The 25,643-nt window shown below is 38.6% G+C and overlaps 1 protein-coding gene and 1 pseudogene across 1 annotated transcript; one reads left to right on the top strand and one right to left on the bottom strand.

The window, feature by feature from the left end:
• LOC107661957 (SH3 domain and tetratricopeptide repeat-containing protein 1-like) overlaps positions 1 to 2,516 on the bottom strand; it is an 18,446-nt pseudogene extending 15,930 nt beyond the window's left edge.
• Positions 2,517 to 4,719: 2,203 nt separating this feature from the next.
• Positions 4,720 to 25,641, top strand: tdrd7b (tudor domain containing 7 b). Its single transcript, XM_016451778.1, has 17 exons — positions 4,720 to 4,857; positions 7,771 to 7,977; positions 8,063 to 8,207; positions 10,587 to 10,782; positions 13,727 to 13,809; positions 14,306 to 14,529; positions 15,307 to 15,869; positions 16,182 to 16,371; positions 18,479 to 18,590; positions 18,679 to 18,881; positions 19,366 to 19,500; positions 19,857 to 19,940; positions 21,956 to 22,090; positions 22,468 to 22,578; positions 22,765 to 23,288; positions 23,598 to 23,758; positions 24,811 to 25,641. The coding sequence occupies exons 2-17, from the start codon at positions 7,771 to 7,773 to the stop codon at positions 25,029 to 25,031; spliced, it is 3,294 nt and encodes a 1,097-aa protein (XP_016307264.1). The 5' UTR covers positions 4,720 to 4,857; the 3' UTR covers positions 25,032 to 25,641.
• The last annotated feature ends 2 nt before the right edge of the window (positions 25,642 to 25,643 follow it).

The following is a 25,643-nucleotide window of genomic DNA, read 5'->3' as shown; positions in this document are numbered from 1 at the left end:
ACACACACACACACACACACACACACACACACACATATATATATATATATATATATATATATGTATGTATATTTAAACATTTTCTCACCAATTTGGAAGGGAAGGTCACTGGTGTCCTTTCCACCACCCACTAACATACCTTCTGGGCAGGACTTTAGAAACCACCTTGACAAGTAAAAGCAAAAAAAAAATCATTGTTCTTAGTTGTGTGTGGTCTGTTGATTTTATGACAATAAGTTCTTATGAAATTCAGAAGGTGACACATACTCATGAAAGGGAATGACTGGCTCCAGAGCTGGTTTTGGTTTGGTTCCTCTATCCCCATCTATCCCCATCAAAGGTGATAAATATAGTCCTTTCCTCACTGTTGATGGATACAAAATGAGCAGACAGTTCCTGCAAGACAGGGAAACCAGTATGTTAAATGTGTGTATATTTTCTTAAACACATTTCAGAAAGGTTTCGAATATTTTATGCAGTCTGAATAGGGACGGCCATACAGAGATTAAGGTCATGACCCCTGAGAGGTCAGCTTCCAGCACACAAAGTTTCCTGCAAAGCACTTCCTGTGTGTCCTCATCGGCAGGAAGTCGATCTGGCCCCTCCACCATAGCCAGCTGCATAGCCAACACTGCCACAGGAAACAGTATAAAGTTAACATTATATCTACCACTGCATCCAACACTAACAGATCAGCCTCCACATATAGGAAAATATTCCAGTCAGCTCTAGTAAATGTGTAAGGAAAATGATTCAGTGATGTGGAAAGGCCAGTCAATGTAGGGTAACATCATAAACCAAACCTTTATACTGCTGTAAATTCTACTAAATTCGGTTATAATCTAAAACATCCCATCACAAGAGCAATATTCATGGTTCAATCCACAGTTTGATTTTGCATTTGACCATAATCGTGATGTTTCACTGTTGTGTTTAACAGAGAGGGTTAATAAATGACAGTCAATGGGCTTTGTAAAGTCCAATGTATGATCTCTAAAAGTTACTCTTTTTGAGTTGTCACCGAAGCAGGTCAGAGTTCAATGAAAGGAATAGTTCATCAAAAAACGGAAATTCTGTCATTTACTCACCCTGTGGAGCATAAAAGAAGATATTTTGAGAAATCTGTACAATAACTATACAATGGAGGTCTAGGTTCACCAAAACGGTTTGGTTCCCAACACACTATAGAATATCTTCGTTTGTGTTCCATTAAGTCATACAGGTTTGGAATGGCATGACAGTGAATAAGTTGTCCCAGAAACTTGTCTCAGCGTAGTCTGCCCAATAACTGCCAACTCTGGACAGTTTTCCTACGTAGTATTTCATCATTATTTGAGATTATTATGTGGTTAAGACAATGGAGGTCATTTACACAATCATCAGGATTTATTCACATCAGTCACAGTGAATTAAGAGGAAGTTCGTATTGTCACAGTATAGTATTGAGCTGGATTCACCTGTTGGTATATTATCATCAGGAGCTCCTGGAGTACCTTTGATGCTTCCTCTTGAGGTTTTATAATCTGAAAAGAAATGTACACACTTCCTTAATCTTGGCACTAATAATGATGTGGGTAATTTCTGTAATGCTTAACATTTTACTAGATAATTGTGTTGTAGTTTAATGAATTTTACATCAGGCTTTCAGAAACACTGTAGTCAAGTCCAGACATATTAATTCAAACTTAATTACCTTTACAACAAACTAACAGGATGGAAATGAAGACCTGTTAGCCATATAGAGGTAGCTTATAAGGGTGTCAACTTAACTTCCATAACTGATGTTTCGAATGTTTTAGAGACAACCCATTTAATACCACAAAACATCCATTGCTAAAATATATTGATGTTCGTGCTGTTGATTTCCCACCAAAATGGTGATGCCACTTCCTGGAGGATGATGTCATTGTAAATTTCTGGGATTTTACAAAAGACTAACAGGATGGAAAGTGAAGGACTTTAGAAGGAAAAGTTCAATGAAATGATTACCAATTTAATACAAGAGCCTATTCATAAGATACAAAACAAGAAACACCTAGAATTTTAGATTTCTGTGCTTAGAAGTCATTGGAGAGCAACATCTGCTCAAACCAGCACTATACAATTATTTAGCATTCTCCCCTATGGTCGCTTAATTGAAAAGTTGTCAAAAGAAAATAATATGATTTTCATATATATATAAACTGTTAATAGAGATTGTATCCAGTATCAGGCAGTGCAATATGTATGGTCATATTATTCAGAACGTAAGATCAAACTCATACGTTCATTAACATAAGGATGCATTACAAATGTATCAAGAAACACTTTTTTCTTTTAATTCTTTTTGGTGGTCGTGCTGCTCACCCGCGTCCCTACCTCTAGATGAAGACTCCATATTATCCCATTCATTGCGCGCGTACTCAGTCGACAGCTCTCTGCGTACCGTCCGAATTCTGTCCGGATCAGACTTTACGCCGTTCCCGGTTTTGGACGAGTTTCCACGAGCAGCGGCTGACATCCCGTCATCACGCGCTCATCGCACTGTCACCGAATAAAAGCGCACAGGTGGCGGAACTGATTTTAAGAGCGTATGTTACATCATCACAAGACTGTTGACTCCTGGCTTTAATGGTGAAGGCGAAAAGACAATTAACGCCTAGAACAACGTGGTCTTGCGAACAGGCAACAGGTCCAGCTCTGCACCCCTGTCAGAGGGAGCGCGTGTTTGTGATTTTGACACCAGTAAGCATTTTTGTTTTTAAAATGAATAACCTTGGAAAAAAGCTTGGCACGCAAGGTTTCAGCAAAAATTAATAATCACAGGGAGTGAGTAAAGAAGTAAAGAATCGCTGGTGGTCCGTATTATAAGTGTAAACTTAGTAGGTGTGTCTCTGTATTTGGGTGAACTCAGAAAACTTAAGAGGAAGAGTGTCAGCATTTCCTCTTCCTCTCTGGTTGCCTAAAGGAAAGTGGAGTTTTAAAACCCTTGAATTATGTGTAATTATGTGGAGTTTTAAAACCCTTTTATTATAGGCCTACTCAAACTTGTGCGTGGCAAGGTTAACAAAATTGCTTACTGCCAAAATAATTTTTCAGTGCTTTTGCACACATTATAAAATAAACACATGAACATATGATTTTATTAACATTTGTTTTGTTCATTACTTGTGACTATTATGAAAAGTATTGTAATTATTATTATTGTAGTATTAGTTTAGTATTGTAATTATTGTAAATATATTAACATTTGTTTTGAAAAACTTGAACATTTTAAAGGAAGAAATGTGGGAAAGCACTTCTGTGTGCTTTCCTGATGCTCAAACACTAGTGCATCGCTACGCTATAAGATAATGGGTTCAATTCTCAGTGAACTGAATATGTACTGGTCAATGCAGTGTATGTTTCCTCAGATAAAAATGTCTGTCTAATGTAAATGTAAATGTAAAAAACCCTCATAGGGAAGTTGAGAAACTGACATAACAAAATACACTGGTCTGTGTAGTTGCCTGTAAACATCACAATCATAATAGAAATGTTGTATGCACGTTCCACAACACACCAAAGTTTTGACACTTTGCAAGCATTCATGACCATAAATGAGAATAGTTTAAAATAGTTAATAATAGTTAATACAATAGAATAACATGCGAGAACAGAATGAACGAGGGTATTCTATGGACAAAGAAAACAAACAAACAAAAACAAACAAACAGGTCAGATTGTGGTAGAATGGCAGTTATTATTAGCCTAATCGAGTATCTGGTTGATTTTTTTTTTTTTCACTATATATTTTAAAGTCAGTAGGTTTTGACGTTTATCAATGCCATTATTTAGATATAAGTGATTATCCAGACTCAATCACAATCATGTAACATACTGGACAAGGCAGTTTAAATTAGTTTTTAAGAGTTGGATTACTATTAACTTCTTAGCTTATTTGTAATTAAAATATTTAAAATAATAATAATTTAAATGTGATTACATTTTTAGTGTTCAAATGAAATGAAATGAATGTATGAACGAACGAATGAATGAATGAATGAATGAACGAACGAATGAATGAATGAATGAATGAATGAATGCCTGAGGTTTGAACAATGCTCAATGGAGATTCGGGATTTTGAACCCAAGCGCCCTCTGGTGGAAACTTCATTAGTTTGCAACATTGAAATCGAGAAATCCACCTGCTGGCTGTTCTGATAGAACGGTCAGTGCAAAACTATGCTAAAGTATGGCTTGGTAAGCAATTTAACATTAAATTAGGATTAGTAATAATAGGCTCAAAATCGTTTAAATAGTTGATATTGACAACTACGCATCGATTCTCTATTTTTTTCTGCGCGGTAGCCTAATCACAAAAATGTGGTCGTTTTTCGACCATTATAAGATTAAAAGTATAAACCCACAACAAAGAAACGAAGCATTTGAATGTTGGTAAAACCACAGTAAAGGACGTAGTACATCAGTAGTCTTATGTGCCTGCTTATGCTATGTGTGTGTGTCTGTGTGTGTGTGTGTGTGTGTGTGTGTGTGTGTGTGTTGCATTATAGTAAGGAGTTTAGGTATATTTATAATATATACACACAAATATAATGCAAAATATATTTTATTTTAATATAAATATATGAACTACTACATCCGTCCGTCCGTCCATCCATCCGTCCATCCATCCATCCATCTATATATATGTGTGTGTGTGTGTGTGTGTGTGTGTGTGTGTAGCGCGCATGCGCGTTTTGTGTGATTACAGATGGGATGGTGCGAGCAGCTCTCAGCTGGAGTGCGGGACAGACCGCGAGGAGGGCACGGCGACCAGTGTCACAGAGCCAGTCACTGTCACCTAAACCGGTCTGACCGACCCACGTCCATTGAGCGGTAAGACTTGAGACACTACTGTGAAAGTATCTGAACTCACCGCTTTATACTTAAGCGGCTTTGGTGGAAGAGATAGACGCGTATGAGTGTCGGTTTTAGAGCTGCTACTACTGTATCTTTGATTGACAGTGTACTAAACAGACTGCGAATAATCACCCGGTTCAAATAAGTCAAATAAAACCTCTGCACACACATTTAAAAGGTGTTTATAGTGAGATATTTGGGAGTTCATGGCCGGAGGGAGCGGATAAGTCTCGCAACAGTAGTTAGTTGGCCGGTGTACACGTAACGTTACACTGTAAATATGATGCATGCTCATTGTGTCAACTATCCTGCTGTAAATACACTAATTTACATCTAACCTCAACTAAATAAAGTCGTCTGACTATAAAAGAGCTGTGTAAAATACAGCTATAAAGTGTTTTTGATGGCGACCGTCGTAAACTGTTGTCCAGGATAAAGGCTGTGTCTCTATCTGTCCTGAAAACAGCTCGTCAACTTTCTAAACGTGTAGTGCACACGAGCGCTGAAATGCCAATTCTCATTACTTTTTCTTTCATTTCATGCGATAGATGCTCACGTTGTGCTTCAGGTGTGTTGACATAACACGGAAGGTCGCAACAATACAATATTGCAGTCCTATTTATGGCTGCTTAAAGTAGTTTTCGATGAATTATTATAATGTATGACACTGCTGTCACTACAGTACTTGACCTGACATGTCAATTACCTTCGTGATTTACTATGACATTTATTACAGGCATACTCAACCCTATTTTTTTGTAGATTTATTTATGAAATGCACATGCATTAAAATTGTCTCTTAAATGTGTACACCACTATTAAGTAATAGAAGATAATACAGAAATTGTAATGGAATATGTGTGATATAATGACATGCTAACAGTGATTGGCATTATGGGTTAAGGTTTGCATTAATTGCAAAGGTTGGGTAGCTGTTTGTTACACTATTGAATGTGCATCTGTGGTGCACTTAAAAAACTGTACTTGCAGATAATATAATATTTATGAAATAAAAGGCCACTTACCTATACTTAAAGTTACTGTCATGACTATGTTTCTAAAGGCACTTAAGTACACTTTTTAAAAAGGCACTTGTCAAAATGGATGCTTAATAGTGCATTATTAAAATCAAAAGTTGTGTTTGTTAACATTAGTTAATGCACTGTGAATTAACATGAACTAACAATGAGCAACTGTATTTTCATTAACTAACATTAACAAATATTGTAATAAATGTATTGTTCATTGTTCGTTCATGTTGTTACCCGTACACTTCTTTTGATATGTTGACTAACATGCAGTACTAAAGCACATGTAATGTACTTGATAATAGTTTGAACTGTATTGTGTTAATATTCCAAAGTTAACTTATTTTAAATGTACTAAATTGCAATTTAATCATTACAAATATATTTAAAAACATACACGTTTCAATAAAAATGACTTTAAAGTATATTTAACACAAATTCTTGTAGGTACAGAAGACTTCAGCTGAAGACTTTAACCATATTTCAAAGACAATAGAAGTAATTATGAAATTACATATAAAGCTTTAGCCTACTTACTGTAAATCCTGCTCAAGTGGGCCAAAAAAGCACTCTAAAGTTCAGCTAATTGTATGTAGTATAAATTGAAACTATAATTATGCAGTGTATATGCAGTTACGTGTTTGAAAACATTACATTCAGAACCACACTTAAATATATTCTTTTAAAGTATATTATTTTCATAATAATACTCTTTTTAAAAGTATGCTAAAGTGTATTTCTCTTTCACAGGGGTTTGAATGTGGTCTCCATGGATACTTCCTGATTTAAACTGCTGGTGTTGGCTCTTGCTTTCTTGAACATAAGCCATTTTTACTGGCCATAAAAATAATAAACAATGTGTTATGTCATGATCCATTTGTGCAGCTTTAACTGTCTGGTTGTGACCGGCTAGTGTGCTTTGCTCAATTCATTAGTCACATCAGCAATACCACTATGCCCATACCTAGAATAAGATGACATGAAATGCCAGTAGTACGGCAGTTGCATACTCTTACTTGGCATTGGTTAGTTTGGATAAACAAGACTTGATGAGATCTATTCTAAACACATTTAACTGTTTGTGAGCTATCAGATATGGTCATTGATGTCCAGTAGCTTTCTATGTGTTGTAATCAATAACACTCTTCAACATAGAGAAGATCAGTGTAGGACTCATAAACCCATTAACAGTCAAGTGTGACCTCTGACCACCTAGCCTCATTTATTCTGCCAATGTGGCTTTACAATGATCTGTTGGTGCAAAATTGTTTTATTGGTATCAAGTGTAAAGGTACACTGCCATTCAAAAATTTGGGGTCAGTAAAATTTATTTTTACAGAAGAAATTAATACTTTTCGTTCGGACAGAGTGGATTAAATTCACAATAAAGACTTTTAAATTGGTATGAACAATTTCAAACGCTGTTCTTTTGAACTTTCAAAGAGTCAAAGAATCCTGGAAAAAAAGTGTACTGGTTTTCACAAAAATATTAAGCAGCACAAATGTTTTCAATAGATAATGAGAAGAAATATTACTTGAGCACCAAATCAGCATATTAGAATGATTTCTGAAGGATCATGTGACACTGAAGACTGGAGTAATGGCTGCTTTGCCATCACAGAAATAAAATACATATACAATAATACAATACAATAAAATACAATGCAAAATATATTAAAATAGAATATTTCATAATATTTCACAATATCACTGTTTTTATTATATTTTAATCAAATAAATGCAGCCTTGTTGAACAAAAGAGACTTCTTTCAAAAAAAATTAAATATCTTACCAACCCAAACTTTTGAACAGTAGTGTCTCCAGACCAGATCCAACACCATTACTTCTTGTTGTTTTTCAGATGGCGGATGAGGAACTGGTGAAGAAGATGGTAAGGGCGGTGCTGCAGTCCAGCAAGAGTGGCGTGTCACTGTCTAACCTGCAGGTAGAGTATAAAGACCTGACAGGTGAGCTCATACCTTATAAACAGTTGGGGTATGCCACGCTGGATGCCCTCCTGCACAGCATGCCTTCAGTCGTGAAACTGGATAAAGGGCAGTCTGGGGAGGTAAGTCTCTCTCTTACGTTTTGAAATTCAGTAATTTAGCAGGTATATGTGAATACTAAAACTTTAAATGGTTAAAAACCCATAGGTGGTGTGCCACGCTACCACAGGAAACGAGATGACCCACATTACTAAGCTTGCGGCCCGTCAGCACACAGCGAAGAGGACCGGCCGACATCAAGTGGTAAACTGTCAAATGAGAGTCAAACCTGCAGCTCCTCTTGTACTGAACGGTGAGACTCTTAATTAGTTTTGGTAAATATGACTGAGTGTAACTCATGACATTGACATTGAAGACATTGTATAGAGGATGTATAGTAAAAGTTGTACTTTAAAGTACATTTGAAATCATTAATAATCTTTTGCCATGCTTAAAAGAAGTACACTTAGAGTATTTTGATGTGTTGACTGAAATACTGTAGCGTTATTTAATATTACATTTAAAGTTCATATATTTAAAATTTTACTAAATTGCAACCTAATCCTTACAAAATGTGTAATTACAAATACATTTTCTGTAAATATGGCATACAAGCTTCAATAGAAATTACATTAAGGTATGTTTTGTTTTGTTTCAGTTTACAGATTTGTTAAATGCGACTCTGAATGCAACACTTCTTGAAATGTGTTATCCAGAAGACATTTTAAAGAGGATGTATGCTAGTGTCCTGTGCATCCTGTGTCTTTTTTGGTTGTGCATACGGCCTCTGAGGATGTGAGCACAGTTCTGGATGTACTAAGAATAAAGCTCTGCATTAGACCATTCAGATTACAGGTTGCAGCTGTTCTGGGAACTGCAAACTCACTGTCAGCTTTAGCATTTTCAGGGCTCATGCTGTCCCTTGATCAGTGACTCAGTACTTGATACAGCAGAAAGCGGGAATCTGTATTGACCTAGACGGGGAGAGAGAGAGGGAGGTCTGGAGACTGCAGTGTTGTGGAGACGTACAGCAGAGCCTGTGTGGCTGTTCAGGGGAGGATTGTCTGAAAACGTTTCTTTTTTTCCCCCTCATCTGCGATTTAATGCCTCAACTGCCGCTGCTGCGTTTTTGTCTTCTTAGCTCACCATCCTCTGTCTTGCACAAACTATCGGTCTATGGAACGCTTATCTCAGGAGGGCTGTAGACAGTGATAAAGGTGTTAAATTGCTGCCACTTTTCCACACTAGGCCGGTTGGACGGCTTGCGCTGTTAGGAAGCAGCTGGCTGAGTATACTGCCGGGTTGGAAGGCATGATGTCATTATGTTTTAGTCAGGTTAGTGATATGATGTCATACTGAATGTGTATGAGAGAAGATGGGTTTTAAGTCATAGTCTGGTTGACACAGTGTGTAATTGTTATTAATTGTAATATTATTAATATTAGCTAATTGTTGTTAATTGTAATGGTTATTTACTTAAATGGGTCATATGATGTTGATAAAAAGAACATTATTTTGTGTATTTGGTGTAATGAAATTTGTTTATGCGCTTTAAGATTCAGAAACACATTTCATTACACCAAATACACCAAATAATGTTCTTTTTTAGCAACATCATATGACCCCTTTAAGACAAGTTCGCAGCTGCTGTTGCATTTCATATGCTTTGTTATCTGGATGTGTAAAAAATTTTTATTTTTGCTGCATGTTCTAATTTCTAGTGATCATGCTGAGTTCCAGAAGCTTCGTGGTTCTCTTGTTGGAGAATGTGCAGAGTAATACCTTATAGATTGTCTGTAAAGTAAGCTGACTTGTGTGCGATGATGATATATGTTTGATCTAGTTTACAGTGTTTTGCTTCATCTGTTTGATTAAAGGATTACACGCAACAAACTGGCATTTTTATAGTTTCTGTGATGATTTGTTAAAGAGATAGCCCACCCCAAAACTTTACTTTCCCTCATGTTGTTCACAACATGTATGATTGTCTTTCTTCCATGGAATACAAAGGAGAAATTGAGCACAAAAGGAGCAAAAGCAGTATACTACCCATAAAAGCAGTCCATATTACTCATGCTCAATATTCCAAGTCTTCTGAAGCTCTATGACAGTTTTGTGTGAAGAACAGACAGATATCTAAGCCACATTTCCCTAAAAATATTGGCATTCATTTAACATAGCTCTCTTTGATGTTTTCATGAGAGAAGCAGTAATATCTGATTTGTGAACAAATTGTTCTTTTGAGTTGGATTTTTGTTTTTCAGTTAGTCTGTTGATCTGGTTGAAAAAAACAGCACGAGTCAGACTGACATTGTCTCAGGTTCCTCTCACTGACTCATTGATCAGTGATCCAATCACAGCAGTTAACAACACATGGAATGTCGTGCATGAGTCGTATGGACCAATTCTATGATACTTTTATGATGGGTTTGCATCCTTTATTGTCTTGAAGACACAGTGTAATTCTGCAATAATAGTGTCCATGTGAGGAAGTGTGCTTTAATGTTAATAGAAATTGTTGTTCAAGGAAATTCCTGTCTTTACAAAACACTGTAAATGGGTCACAGCACAGGACACTCAAACGCTTCAAATTTTGTCTCTTTCTCTTTGCTATTTTCAGTCTAATATATATTTATTTATTAGATTATATATTTTACTTTTTGATTTAGATATTGTCTCATCTCTTTCATAGCAAGGCCAAGGACATCTTTGAGACAGCCCGACCATCGTGGACGTCTGGGGCGAGGTGGAGGTCGTGGAGAGGGGCATGGAGACCCCGTTTCTCGCACAGGAAGCATGAGGGACTCCCAGCCTGATGGGAAAGGCGGCAGACCCCACAGCACACCCCCAAACACACCCACAAGAAGACCCTCCCTTCCCTCAGAAAGGTGAAAGACTCAAAAGCACAAAGCCTGTCAAATGGAGTCTCAAACTGATAAATTACAATAAAAATAGGTAAAACTTTGCATTATAGCCACATTAAGAAAGCTACAAATAAATAATTTAAAGTACTTTGAAAGACAAGGGTAAATCATATATTGAAAGATAAAAAGAAGATACATTCATGTACAGTCTTCTTACGAAATCTTCTTACGACTGATCTTTTAAAGTAAGCACACCCATTGTGTGAGCAGCATTTTGCCGAGCAAGCAGCTGAGAATACAAATCAAGTCGTAAATGAGTGAACAGAATCAAGCTCTTTATTCTTCACAGACTCATAGTTTTCCAGTTTTGCAACTGCATGTCTCTAGCTGTTGATACTGTCAGAGTTGCTTGGCAATAACAGAATTGTTACAGTTCAGAATGTTGTCTGAACCCAGTGCTTATTCAGCAGTCGAATGGAGGGTGCTGTCTGTGTGTGTGTGTGTGTGTGAAATCACTCCAGACAAAAACTATTGAGAGCAAACAACTGACCTCACTCTTTAGAACTGTGTTCTGTATCACTTACTGTGGCACACACACAATGGCTGTGAGGGTGCAGAGGGTGGCAGAGTTAAGCGGGTGTACTGGGTTTTGTTAATCCTCCCTCCATTCTCTCACAGATTAGCCATTCTAAACCAGTCCACAATGAATCAGCACTTTCCCTTCGCTACAGGTTGAGGGGGAGTTTAGGTCATTTGACACCTAGAATCATATGCAAAAACACCTCTATACCCCTGCTTTATCATTTTGCAGCACTTTGCCAAAATGTCTGCTTTTGTCCTTACAATCACCATTGTATTATTTGCTCTATATCCCTCCTGGTTGCTTAGTTTATGAAAACTGTACTAGGCTATTTTGCAGCAGAAATAGGCTGAACAGTTAATTACACAGATTAGGAGGATAACCCAGCAATAATGATTTAGTAAATTTGTAAAAAAAAAAAAAAAAATAGGGTGAATTTTCTTTTTTTTTTAGTGGCTAGATTAAAAAATTGTGGACTGAGGTCCCTTCTTCTGGACCAAAATGAGAACTGGTTGCTTTTGGTCCACCTAAAGAGGTCTAAATCTGGTTCATTGTAAAGAGTGCTGACTGGCTGTTTTATAATACTGGATACACTCCATCAAAATTAAATTAAAATCAATTAAAATCTTGCAGTATATTATTGTAATGTGGGGTTTGGGTTTTGTTTTTGTGTCATGTTCTCATGTCTTTTATTTTGGAATTATTTCATGCTGTTAGTGTCATGCTTCCCTTGCCCTCTTGTCTTCATGCCATTGGTTCCTCTGTTCTTTGTGTCATGTTCTGATTGGTGTCATGCTTCCCTTGCCTCATGTCTCTCTGCCTTGTGTATGTATGGTCTTGTTTCCCATTGGTTTGTTCTTGTCATGTGACCCTCTTGTTTGCTATAAGTAGCCATCTTGTTCCCATTGTGCCTGGTCGTATATTGATGTTGTAACCTGCTGTCGGTGAGTCTAGTCTGTTATGCCTCGTCAAGTCTGTTCATGCCTAGTCAAGTCAAGTCAAGTCTATGTATCTAGTCTTCGTATGTTTGGATGTTTGGATCACCTGTAAATAAACTGCACTTGGGTTCTCACTTACGCTCGCCTTCAGTGGATGATTCGTTACAGAATACACGACCAGCCTCAATATGAACCCAGCAGATCGCCTAGTTCGCCTCCGCCAAGATAACAGGCCCATTGAGGATTATGTGGCGGACTTTTGTAAATTGTGTAATTTGGTAGACTTCAACAATACTTTCCTTAAAGACATTTTCCGTTTTGGTTTGGACAAAAACATTTCACAGTTAATGCCACGCAATACCCCACACTGGTCACTGGAACAATACATTGACTTTGCACTCCGTTTGGCTGGCTCTCCATTTACTGTGGGGATAGTTGATGAGGAATCCTGCTATCCTCCAGTATCCGCCACACCAAAATGTTTTCACGTTACGTCTGGGATTATTCAAGTCATGTCAGAGTCTACGGAACCTGCTCGCAGGACCTGCTCACGTCATGCCAGTTAAGTCAAAGTTTACTCATGTCATATCTACCAAGTCAGAACCTGATCAATTCATGTCTGCCAAGCCAGAGTCTGCTAATCTCATGTCTGCTACCCCAGGGCCTGCTCACGTCACGTCTGCCAAGCCAGAGTCTGCTAATCTCATGTCTGCTACCCAAGGGCCTGCTCACGTCACGTCTGCCAAGCCAGAGCCTGCTCACATCATACATCATCACACTCAGGAGATTCTTAACAATATGGCCGCCATTGAAGAGCTTTGCATCCCTCCCCCAGTTCCGCCTCCACTCCACCACCCTCCTGGACTTTTTGAGTTTTGTTTGGGCGTCTGGAGCCGCCCTTAGAGGGCGGGATATGTAATGTGGGGTTTGGGTTTTGTTTTTGTCATGTTCTCATGTCTTTTATTTTAGTTTGATTACTGCTGTTAGTGTCATGCTTCCCTTGCCTCATGTCTCTCTGCCTTGTGTATGTGTCATGCTCTCATTGGTTATTGTCTAGTCATGTGATTCCCTTGTCTGTGTCATGTTCTGATTGGTTGTCTCAGTCATGTGTCTTGTTTCCCATTGGTTTGTTCTTGTCATGTGACCCTCTTGTTTGCTATAAGTAGCCATCTTGTTCCTATTGTGCCTGGTCGTATATTGATGTTGTAACCCGCTGTCGGTGAGTCTAGTCTGTTATGCCTCGTCAAGTCTGTTCATGCCTAGTCAAGTCAAGTCTGTGTATCTAGTCTTCGTCTGTTTGGATTATGTTTGGATGTTTGGATCACCTGTAAATAAACTGCACTTGGGTTCTCACTTACGCTCGCCTTCAGTGGATGATTCGTTACAATTATCTAAGAAATGACAGATTTTAAGATCTCCTTAATATAATCTCATGTTTTTTTTTTTCTAGATCAGAGAAAAGAATGACCCTTCCCCCCAGATTCCAAAAAGAAGTCCATGCCCACCTCTCCCAAAACCAACAGCAGAGCAATGGTGAGCAAATTTTGGGTGGATAAGTGTTAAATATGCAGACTGTCTAATCATTTCTCTCCACAAGAAACTCCTTTAAAGGTAATAGTTATCCTGGACTCTGTTACTTAACTTCCTGTCTCAGAAAACATTCCAGGCATGGGATGTTCATTTAGGATGAAAAGAGAACAGTCGTCTTCTGTCTAAAACGGGCAAAAAGCCCCCGCTGTTACACAGTGATCTCTCAGGACTACATGCCTTCAATTCTAATGTTGCTATGGGCTATATCTTAATGTGATAGTTCACCCAGAATAGGGGAAAAAATGTCATCAATAGAAAGTGATATTCGCTTCGAAAGATCTGAGGGTGAATAAATAATGACAAAATTGTCATAAGACTTGATAAATAGAGTCTGTGATTCATTGCAAATTTATTCAGCATCTGTTTATGGTTTTAGTTTATAGTTTGTCATTGCAGCATTGCTAATAAGCTGCAGCATTTATGTTGTTGATATTTCTAGCCCCTTCTAACCTGAATGAAAACACAACTCCAGCAAAACCCAAGCTGCCTCATTCTGCACCTTACAGTCCCAAGCTGGTGCAGTCCCGTCTTAAAGAGGTTCTTAACAAGCACAGCAATGGCCTCTGGGTATCCAAGCTGCCTCAGCTGTATCGAGAGCATTATAAACAAGATCTACCCAATGAAGCCCTGAAAGACCTGGAACACTGGCCGCACATTTGTACAGTAAGTTTATAGATGCCTGTCATCTGATGTCATTAGAACACCGTAATTAGCATTATGTGTAATTGTGTCATTGCGGGGATCAAGATATGAGAATCAATTTATGAAAACAAATTGTAACTTTCAGAACTTACAATGTCCTCCCTAGTTCAAAAAGACCATTTATTGACAATATAAGACCATTTTGAAGTCAGAAATCCAAATCCATTAACATAACACATATTTACCTTGTTCTTTTGATGTTCCTGGCTGTGTGTAGCACCTACAGCTCTGTATTTTTGCCAGTTTAATTCTAAGGGTTGGAGAGAGAATTGGAGACAATTCATGTGATTCTCACCAAACTTGGTCAACATTATGCCAAGACACTGAAGATGTTAAACTGATTTTAATATCTCGAACATCTCGGTGTTGTATTTTTGGGGGATTGATCACATGCATGTGGCTATTGTAGTTCACAGTCACTGTGCCACCAGATTGCAGCCAGAAGTCTGCCCAAGTATAGGTTTCTGCAGTACCCTAGGGGGCATTGCTCAATCAATTAAAGGTGTTTCCCAGGCTGTGGGTGTTTTTCAACTGCTTTACCTGATTAGCTTTAACCATTTGGGGTTAGGTTTAAGGGTATCCAGTCCGGTAAAGTGGTTGATAAATGCATACTGATTGGGAAATGTCCCTTTTGTTCTGTTGAGACCTCAAACTCAAGTGTGCTTAAATAATTATAATAAATTAGCTCTGTGTATTTGTCTGCAGAATAAAAATGCTGTCTTGTTGCTTGGTTTACAGGTTGAAAAACCATGCAGTAGCAAACCTCAAGAGATGCTGCTGTACCCTGCTAAAGAAACTAGCCAGATTACCCCACATAGTGCTGCTACACCCCCCACCCATGACAAATCCCCATTTCATCACAAAAAACCTCAGACTCAAAGATCATCTGCCACTTCCAAATCAAGCACTCTGGCGTCCCCTAGGGATTTACCACCTGACGTCAAGCAGAAGCTTGGAGAGCTGCTCTTGAAATACAGCAGTGGCCTGTGGGCCCACGCTCTGCCTAAACTGTATCAGGACACATATAAATGTAAACTACCGGAATTTGTGCTGGACCACCTCACTTTGCTTTCAGATATTTGCACGATTGACTACCCCATGCCGGACAACCCCAAAAGAGCAATTCTGTATGCAAAAGTAGTAGAGGATGAGAACCGTAACCAGTCAGGATTGGCTGGCTCAGAGACGAAAGAAACAGAGCGCCATTTGAGCAGCCAGACTGTTCCTCTTGTCATCCCTAGAGAGGAATACCCTTCTGTTCTGGTGGTGGAAGCAAGTGACACAAACAGCGTCATTCTGAGGTGCGATTTATAATCAATATCCTATGGATCATGAGGGGTGTGGCCCTTATCATGCCTTTACTTAGAATCTGTTAACTTTATATCGAATCAGTAAACAGAGTGCAACAGTCTGGTGCAAAAATACTTTTACAAATCAAAAGGGTTGTAATGTTTCGATTCATCACAGAGCAGGTTGGATTGGATCAGAGAATAGAATTCTTTGTTTGAAGAATTTTTGGAAATGCCTGTGGAGAAAAAATACGTCAAGCCACTGTAAAAGTTGACGGCCACTCTTGTACTCTTGATGAAGGGTGTGTGTCTGTTTATATGCAGGTACATAGGTGAAGGTTACTCCAAGGCGCAGGAAAAGTTAGAAGATGAAATGAGAGAGTTCTATGGGCAAGACATCAACAAGGTGGCTCTGACTTCACCATTACCAGGTCAGCTGACTGCTGTACGTGCTGAGGAAGAGGAGGAGATCCTCCGGGCACAAGTGTATGAGGTCATGGCTGACAAGGTCAAGGTGCGTTATGGGGTCATTAAAGAACACATCTGAACATAATAGAGTAGTGTAGTGGTTCTCAACCTTTTTGACTTTAAGGCCCCCTATTATCCTAGACAATATTCAAAGGCCCCCCATGTGGAGTAAGATATTTCTGGTACTTCTTTTTTTTTCAGAAGCTAGGAGCAATATATTAAAATAATTAACTAAAACAATTATATTGTTATTAAAATTAAAATAAGTAAATTTATGTAATTTCTGTAATTTGAATGTGCTTTAATGGTCAATAATGAATTTATATGACTTCCGGAAATAGCTTTAACACACAAATCACAAATTTATCAGCAATTGCTTCTCAGTAGAAAAAAAACAAAAAATTAGCTTTTTAAAGGGGTCATATGATGCAATTTCAAGTTTTCCTTTCTCTTTGGAGTGTTACAAGCTGGTCGTGCATAGATAAGATAAGTCTCAAATCCAAAGAGATATTCTTTATAAAAGTTAAAGGGATAGTTCACCCAAAAATGAAAATTAGCCCATTATTTACTCACCCTCAAGCCATCCTAGGCGTATATAATTTCCTTCTTTCAGATGAATGAGTTAAAATTAAAAAAATTGACTTTGATCTTCCAAGCTGTTGGATCTTCCATGGCAGTCAGCGGGTGTTGCAGTTCATCAGTCCAAAAGAAGTTAAATAAAGCACATCCATCCATAATAAAAAGTGCCTCACATGGCTGCGGGGGGTGAACAAAGGCGTCCTGTAGCGAATCGATGCGTTTTTGTAAGAAAAATACCCATATTCAAAATGTAATAATCACTTTAATCTAGCTTGTGCTAACAGTTGTACACGGAAGCAGCTTCGGGCGGATAATGTATGAGTGGAGTTATATTAAAAATTGTCCTGGCTATTCCAAGCTCTATCATTGCAGTCAGCAGGTGTTGCAGTGCTTCAGTCCAAAAGAAGTTAAATAAAAAGCACCCAACCGTAAAAAACAGTGTCTCACACGGCTCTGGGGGGTGAACAAAGGCCTCCTGTAGCGAATCGATGCGTATTTGTAAGAAAAATATCCATATTCAAAATGTAATAATCACTTTAATCCAGCCTGCGCCAACAGTTGTACACGGAAGCAGCTCCGGGAGGATGACTAAGATGTCGGCGCTGCGCATGCGCCAGTGAGTCTTGTGAAAACCAACGTTTGTTAACAGGAGCAAAGGAAGCAAAGTTTCCTTACTTTAGCAAAGGAAAACCTGTCTCCTCTTGGCTTATATAGAAATCCTCCTACATTCTGTTTTGTACTTCTAATTCGTGACCGTTATTTTGTTTCGATCTCTCCCCTGCGCTTCCGTGTGTGTCTCTTCTGAGCGGCGCATGCGCAACGCCGACGTCCTACGTCATCCGCCCGGAGCTGCTTCTGTGTACAACAGTGAGCGCAAGCTGGATTAAATTGATTATTATGTTTTAAATATGGTTATTTTTCTTACAAAAACGCATTGGTTCGCTACAGGAGGGCTTTGTTCACCCCCCGCATCTGTGTGAGGCACTTTTTATTATGGATTACCAGGATCAGGAAACAGTCCTCCGTAAAATGCGCTGCACACATCTGAATATTTGGGTTGAACTGTTCTGGAACAGTGTTGTAAATAAAACTTAACCACTGATTTCTAGTTGTGTCCTCTTTAGGAAGGCCAAACAAAGTAGTTTCGCTTTCACAACGAAACACAGAGTGTCTCCACGACATGGCGGCGGCGGCAACAATACTACAGCGATAATAAAAGTTACGCCTTCTTTCTTTGCGTGAATATTTGGGCGTTTTTTTTGCAAATCTTCCCACACAGTGACGTAGACATGTGGGGGCGTGTTTAAACGAGGTGTTCTAGGAAGGCGTGGACGAGTCTTAAAGGTTAAACCGCATAAACACATTGCATTACACCAAATACACAAAATTGGGTCCCGGCCCACTGGTAGAGAACCACTGGTCTAGTGCAGTTCACAGTGGATCATTATGGTTTTCTGTTGTGGAACTGAGGCTGTTTTGATCCGTGATATGTTTGTGTAATATCTTTGTTCATAAAGATAATGCTCTGTTTTTGTAAAAATTATTACTGCACTTGTGTGTTGATGTTTAAACAGGTGTACTATGTGGATCATGGCTTTTCCGAAGTCATCAGCAAGAGCAAATTATTTGAGTTACATGAAAAGTTTTATAGATTGCCTTTCCAAGCCACCAAATGCAAACTAGCAGGTGAGCTTTGCATTCAGTTATGAATTCATTTAGACAAAATAGTTTCATGTTTAATGTCAAATATTGTCTTTATATTAATTTGTTTGAGGCCTAGAGTCATTCAGTCAGGAGCAGGCAGTACTGAAGAGGTTTGAGTCCATGGCCACTGGCAAGATCCTATTGGCTGAGATTTTAGAGCGTAAGGAAGTGCCTCTGATGGTCCTGTATGACACATCACAAGATGACGATATCAACATCAATGCTGCCTGTATGAAAGCTCTGCAAGACAAATCCTTAGAGAGTCCCTTAAAGGTAACCAAAAATTAAAGTGTTTGATAATACAATGAAACCCTCATATCCAAAAAATACTGTGATGGTACCTTGGGGCATATGCCAATGTGCCTCAAGAATACCATGATATTGCCAATATAGCATGTCCAAAAAGTTTGGTAATACTACCATACAGTACTTATACTACTATAGTACTTTTAACAATTATACCAGTGCTTTTGGAAATCCATCTAGCCAATCAAATTTGTTGACTAGAACTGTTGCATAATCAATACTCAAAAGTTTGGGGTCCGTAAGTTGTTCGAATCTTTTTTAAAAGTCTTGAATGCTCACCTAGCCTGCATTTATTTGATCAAAAATACAGTAAAAGCTGTAATATTCTGAAATATTATTACTATTTAAAAGAACTGTTTTGTATTTTAATACGTTTTAAAATGTAATTTATTCCTGTGATGTGTTAATCAGTGATTAAGTGAATGACATATATATTTGTATTCTGTCTTAGGAGGACAGTGCCTATATGAATGTGAACGTGACCAGCGTTTGTTCAGATGGAACAATCTACTGTCAGGTGCCTTCCAGAGGCCTGACTAAACTCAACGGAATTCTGGAGAAGACTGAAAACTATTTACATTCCCAGGTACCACCCTTGTAACAGGAATAATCTATGTATGTGCAGCTTCAAATATGTTGCTAGGGGCTTCTTTAGAGGAGGTGAAGAGGCCCAAATAGACAGATTGGGATTATGGGTTTAATCAGGTTGGCAGGCGTCAAGTACATAATCCCCAGTAAATAGTTACCTGCTGGCACAGATTGTGTACTAGAGTGCCTAACTTAGCCATCAATGTATCTATCAAAGTGTTTTAAATAGTAATTGTATATTGTAGTACACTGCATATCAGCACCCTGTAGAGAAGTGTGTTGTCCATTTCATGATGTGTTCCCTCCCGTTGTCTGGCAGACAGGATATGCTCACATATCTTTCCCTTATGAAAGGTCACATCAGAGTTGCTGGTTTCACGGCCTTTCTGTGGCAAAAACTGTTTGGCTCGATATAAAGGCAAATGGTCCCGGGTGGAGGTGAGTCTGCTCTGTTAGTAGAATGGTTAAGAAAAGAAAAGAGTTAATAATGACTATTGTAAATTTGTAAGTTGAATGGCCTCAAATGTGCATTTCATCTATTTGTTCCTTTGTTTCTTTATTTGTATTTTATGGAATTGTTCCCTCATGCCCCAGTAATTACCAGAATTATGTGATAACAATTAGGAGACTCTGAGCTGTTCATGTCCTCAGACTCAGACCATTTTCATTTTTGTGGTATCACTCATAATGCTAAAATGGTTCTGTGTGTGACTTTGTTGGTATATTTCTTCATTACTGCAGAGATTCTTCTCTTACATTTTATCAATCAAAAGTTTGGGGTCAGTAAGATTTTTTCATTTATTCTTTTATTTAGCAAGGATGTTCTTTTGAACTTTCCATTCATCATAGAATCCTAAAAAAGTAAAATGATGTAAAATGATTTAAAAGGATCATGTGACACTGAAGACTGGCGTTATTATTGCTGAAATTTCAGCTTTGCCATCACAGGAACAAGTTACATTTTTATATTAACATAGAAAACAAATATTTTAAACTGTAATAATATTTCACAATATTACTGTTTTTTACTGTATTTTTGATCAAATAAATGCAACCTTGCTGATCATAAGATGATACTTTCAAAACATTTGAGATAGTTCACTCAAAAATAAAAATTCTGTCATTAATGACTCACCTTCATGTCGTTCCAAACCCGTAAGACTTTCGTTCATCTTCTGAACACAAATTAAGATATTTTTGATGAAATCCTAGAGCTTTCTGACCCTGCATAGACAGCAATGCAACTACCACGTTCCAGGCCCAGAAAGGTAGTAAGGACATTGTTAAAATAGTCCATGTGACATCAGTGGTTCAACCTTAATTTTATAAAGCTACGAGAATACTTTTTGTGCTAAAAAAAACAGAAATAACGACTTCATTCAGCATTTTCTTCTCTTCCGTATCATTCTTCGATGCACGTTCACAAGAGTACCATGATGCACACGTGTGCTGCTGACGCAGGAGCCGACATTCTGGCGTAGAACCCGGATGTGCTGCGCCTTGTTTACAAGCAGAAGAAGATGCACGCTGTACATAAAACAGTCTTCGTAAACATGTCTGAAGATTTCGATTGAGAGGATGACTTGCAATTTTTTGCCCAGCCTTATTTGAACCAGATTAAACAGACGATGAACTGAGAGATGGACATTCTACGCCAGAACGCCGGCTCCTGCATAAGCAGCACCACACGCATGCATTGTGGTACTCTCATGAATGCACGCCGAAGACTGACACGGAAATGAAGAAATTGTTGAATGAAGCCGTTATTTTTGTTTTCTTTGCGCACAAAGTATTCTCGTAGCTTCATAAAATTAAGGTTGAACCACTGATGTCACATGGACTATTTTAATGATGTCCTTCTACCTTTCTGGGCCTGGGAACGTTTCAGTTGCTGCGCTGTCTATGCAGAGTCAGAAAGCTCTCAGATTTCATCAAAAATATCTTAATTTGTGTTATGAAGATCAACAAAGGTCTTACGGGTTTGGAATGGCATGAGGGTGAGCAATTAATGACAGAATTTTCATTTTTGGGTGAACTAGCCCTTTGTACATAAAATGTCTTGTACATAAAATATACTGTAAAACATTACGTCAAACATAAATTTAGAGATTGCTACCAAACTATTAGCCTTTGAGCTACTAAATCCACTATCATTTTGTTCCTTTTTACACAATGGCAAAATGGTCACGCGTTTCCTACCGGTAATTATGACATTTGCAAAGACATGAATAGTTTTTTAGAAGTCGGCGATCTCCTAATTTTAGTAATTCCAACATGTTGTGAGCACAGCATAAAATCTAATTCACTAAAATATTATCTGGTTCCTTTATTGAAATTGATAATTATTGTTGAAATAATCTCAGCTGATCTCTTTAAACATTTCACATTTAGCTATCATTCCTGAATCCTGTGGCATCAGGACAATAACCGTGTCCACTGTGTTTTTGCCATAGATAACAAACTTGCACGGCAGCCGGGTGCTGGACATCTTGTTTGTGGATGTAGGCGTTCAGGCATCGGTCGAAGTCACTGAGTTGAGAGAGATTCCACCTCCTTTGCTGTGTGACCTCATATCCACCCCAGCTCAGGTCAGACAACTGCTAATGACGACACAAAGAGGTTAATGAGTATAGTGGTTTGTAACAGCAGTTTGGGTTCATTTTTAGTTTTTGAATGAAGGGCATGAAAAACCTGCAAGACTTGCTTTTGTTTGTAAACAGTAATGACTTTATGTTTGGCAGAAATGTCCAGGCTGCTTTTTTCCATATCCAAGGCTGTCCATGGTCCCCATTCACTTTCATTGTATAAAAAGCAGCTTAAACATTTTGCTATAAATGTGACAAGGAAACAAAGAATCAAACTGTTTTGGAATAACATGAGGGTGACTCCGTCAGTTTTGAATGAGCTGATTTAATTCTTAGATCAATATGTAAGCTTGTCTGTCTGCCTATTTGTCACTCTGCAGGCACTGAAGTGTTGTCTGGCAGATCTACCTGTAAGCGTAGGCTCATGGACTCCAGATGCTGTCCAGTGGCTGAGAGACACGGTTCTCCACTGCAGTGACTGCAGCTTGAAGGCCAGTTACATCATAATGTTGCTCTGTTTTCACATTTTATTTTATTTTGTTTGCACATAAGATACAAGCATAAAACGGGCTAATTTCAGAAAGAAAAAAATGTGGAAAAGGCATAAAGATGCTTGTACAAAGTACTCAACAACAGCAGAAAAGAAGCACTAAAAACAGTTGCATTTGTTTTTCTAGATAGCTAAAGTGGATGAGCCCAAACGCCTTGCTCATGTTTATCTCTTCACCAGCAAGAACTTCCACGACACAAGCTGCAGTTTAAACCAACAGCTGGCCGACTCTAATATGTGGAACCAGCAGAAGGATGTTTTCTTAAGCAGCCGGGGGCCTTCAAAATCCCTCAACGCCCCGGGAAACCCTGCCACCATCCAGACCTCCAGCCTCAGCACTAACGGACAGGATAAAGCCCCACACACACCCAAGAGGATGTCATCTCTGCTGGGGAGCCAGAGCGCACCTCCAGGCTCTCCGCCTGAACAGCTGGCTCTTCCGCCACTGCTGGAGTTGCCCGAGATTGGGCAGAATATGGACGTTTTTGTTACAGTCGTATGCCATCCTGGGCACTTTGTGCTACAGCCATGGCAGGATATGTACAAACTGGTGGACTTGATGGGGGAGATTATTCTGCATTATAATAAGATGGAGGAGAAACCACTTAAAGTGGAGAAGAACCAGGTCTGTGCTGCCAAGCTGGAAAACAAGTAAGCGTGCATTTGTATATGTGTCTAGGTCAGGGGGGTCCAATTCTGCTTCTGAAGAGCCACTTTCCTGCAGTTTAGCTCCAAAATGACTGTCTGGAAGTTTAATGATCCCGAAGACCTGAATTAGCTGGTTCAAATGTTATTAATTGGGGCTAAAGCTAAACTCTGCTGGAAGGTGGCCCTCCAGGAACACCAGCATAGTCTGGTGTATAACTTGGGCAATAGAACAACTGTATTGTTACTGAGAGGCTTGGGGCTGAAGTGTTTTGTGAGGTCATGTGACCACTCATCATCTGTTTCATTTTAAAGCTGGTACCGTGTACTGGTGAAAGGAGTCCTGACCAATGGTCTGGTGTCAGTGTTTCAGCTGGACTATGGCAAACATGAGCTGGTGAGCTGCACCCAGCTCCGGCCCCTCACCCAGGAGTTCTGCCAGCTCCCCTTCCAGGCCATCACTGCTCAGCTGGCTGGTACACTTCATTTCCTGTTAGAAAGGCTGTTTTAGACATCTAGTTCATCAGCTCTCAAAACCCATCCACTGTCCATTCAGAAGAGACTTTTTCCATGATCCCATGCGGTTCCTGTGAATGTTCCTTCAACAATATCCAATAAGCTCTAATGCATTATTATACATACAGTATAGTAAGCGTACAGTACCAGTAAAAATGAACTTATTATTCAGCAAGGACACGTTAAATTTACCAGCAGCGTCAGTAAACACCTTTATGTTACAAAAGATTTCCCATGCTGTTCTTTTGAACTTTCCATTAATCAAATAATCCTGAAAAAATGTAGTTTTCAATATTGATATTAATAAAAAAAAATCTTGAGCATCAGATCAGAATATTAAAATTATTTCTGAAAGATTGTGTGAAGACTGTAATGTCTGCTGAAAATTTAGTTGTGCCATCACAGGAATACATGAAATTTTAATCTAAATAGAAAAGTTCTTTTAAATGTAAATAATATAACATTTCATATTACTGTTTTAACTGTATTTTTTATTAAAAATGCAACCTCTTTCAAAAATATGAAAAGATCTTACTGACCCCAAACTCTTTAAACAGTATACAAAAAATACACAGAATAACATATCATAAAAAAACAGCAAAATACAATAATAAATAAAAAAATATGTTGGTTTATATAAACGAAGACGTATAAAAAGTGTAGTCAGGTTAGTTGTTTTTGATCCGAACAAGTGAAATAAATGATACCTGTTGGGATCAAATTCAACTAAAGGAGAACAGCTCTAAAAGGTGAAAGGAAATTGCTTTTGTGGAAAGCTGAGTTCCAGATTCAGATCACTTACCATATCACTTTACAGACTGTGTGCTGTTTTGACTATCACTCCTGCTTCCAAAGAGGCTGGTCAAAGTCCCTGACTCATATGGGCCACATGATACTGGCTGTATCTCAGAAAGAACTGATCTCAAAACAACTCCTTCTTTTAATTTTGCCACTTTGAGAAGTTCAGGTGTGATTTTCTTTGTAGATCTGAAGGTGTTTCTGATCTTTCCAGGTCTGAAACCTAGGCAGTGGTCTGAGGAGGCCTCCATTGTGTTCAGGAACCATGTCGAGAAGAAGCCCCTGGTAGCCCAGCTGGAATCGGTGCAGGAGGCATCACAGCCCTGGGACCGTAAGGTGGTTATCTACTTGGTGGACACTTCACAAAAGGAACGGGACATTTGGCTTCATGACATTATGGCTGAATTCACTGATGAGATGTCCAATGCAGCATAGACACCCTAGTTAAATATTTTTGAAAGGTTCTCAGAAGGTTGTTCATTAGTATGCTACAGATTAGGGATGCACCGACATTTTGGCCGCCGAAAATTATCGTCTGAAAATGGCATTATCGGTTTTTGGCTGAAAGAGAAAAACGTCTGAAAATACATGGTGCGCCGCACTGCCTAGCAGTGTTCAGCACACCGGTTTCATTCTCCCTCTAGCTGACGCTCTGCTCAATATTCCGCTCTATGAATGTGCGTTCCGTTCAGTTGCTCACGGCCCGTGCGACACTCCACTCATGTACACTCATGCTCACCGGAAAAGCAAAATCCGCTCAAATAACAGAATATACTTGTTTCTGTTTGCAGTAGCACTACTGTAGTAGGACTATTTTTATTTTTTTATATAACGCTTTATTTAGTGACAAATCACACCATGCAAAGTAACAATAACATCAGGAAATCAATAAAAAAGGTTATAATTACAATAAAAAAAAAAAAATACAATGAACTATATACAGAGGGGTATTGAAAACAAATCCATATCTCTATGGTGTCATAGGCCTATGTACTGGGCAACGCTGGTAAAATGACGCTAACGTCTCATGATGCTATGCTCTGCTCA

Source organism: Sinocyclocheilus anshuiensis, unplaced genomic scaffold (assembly GCF_001515605.1).
Source record: "Sinocyclocheilus anshuiensis isolate Anshui unplaced genomic scaffold, SAMN03320099.WGS_v1.1 scaffold603, whole genome shotgun sequence".
Classification (NCBI taxonomy): domain Eukaryota; kingdom Metazoa; phylum Chordata; class Actinopteri; order Cypriniformes; family Cyprinidae; genus Sinocyclocheilus; species Sinocyclocheilus anshuiensis.
The sequence above is the reverse complement of the archived record's forward strand: the minus strand, read 5'-3'. Positions and strand labels throughout refer to the sequence as shown.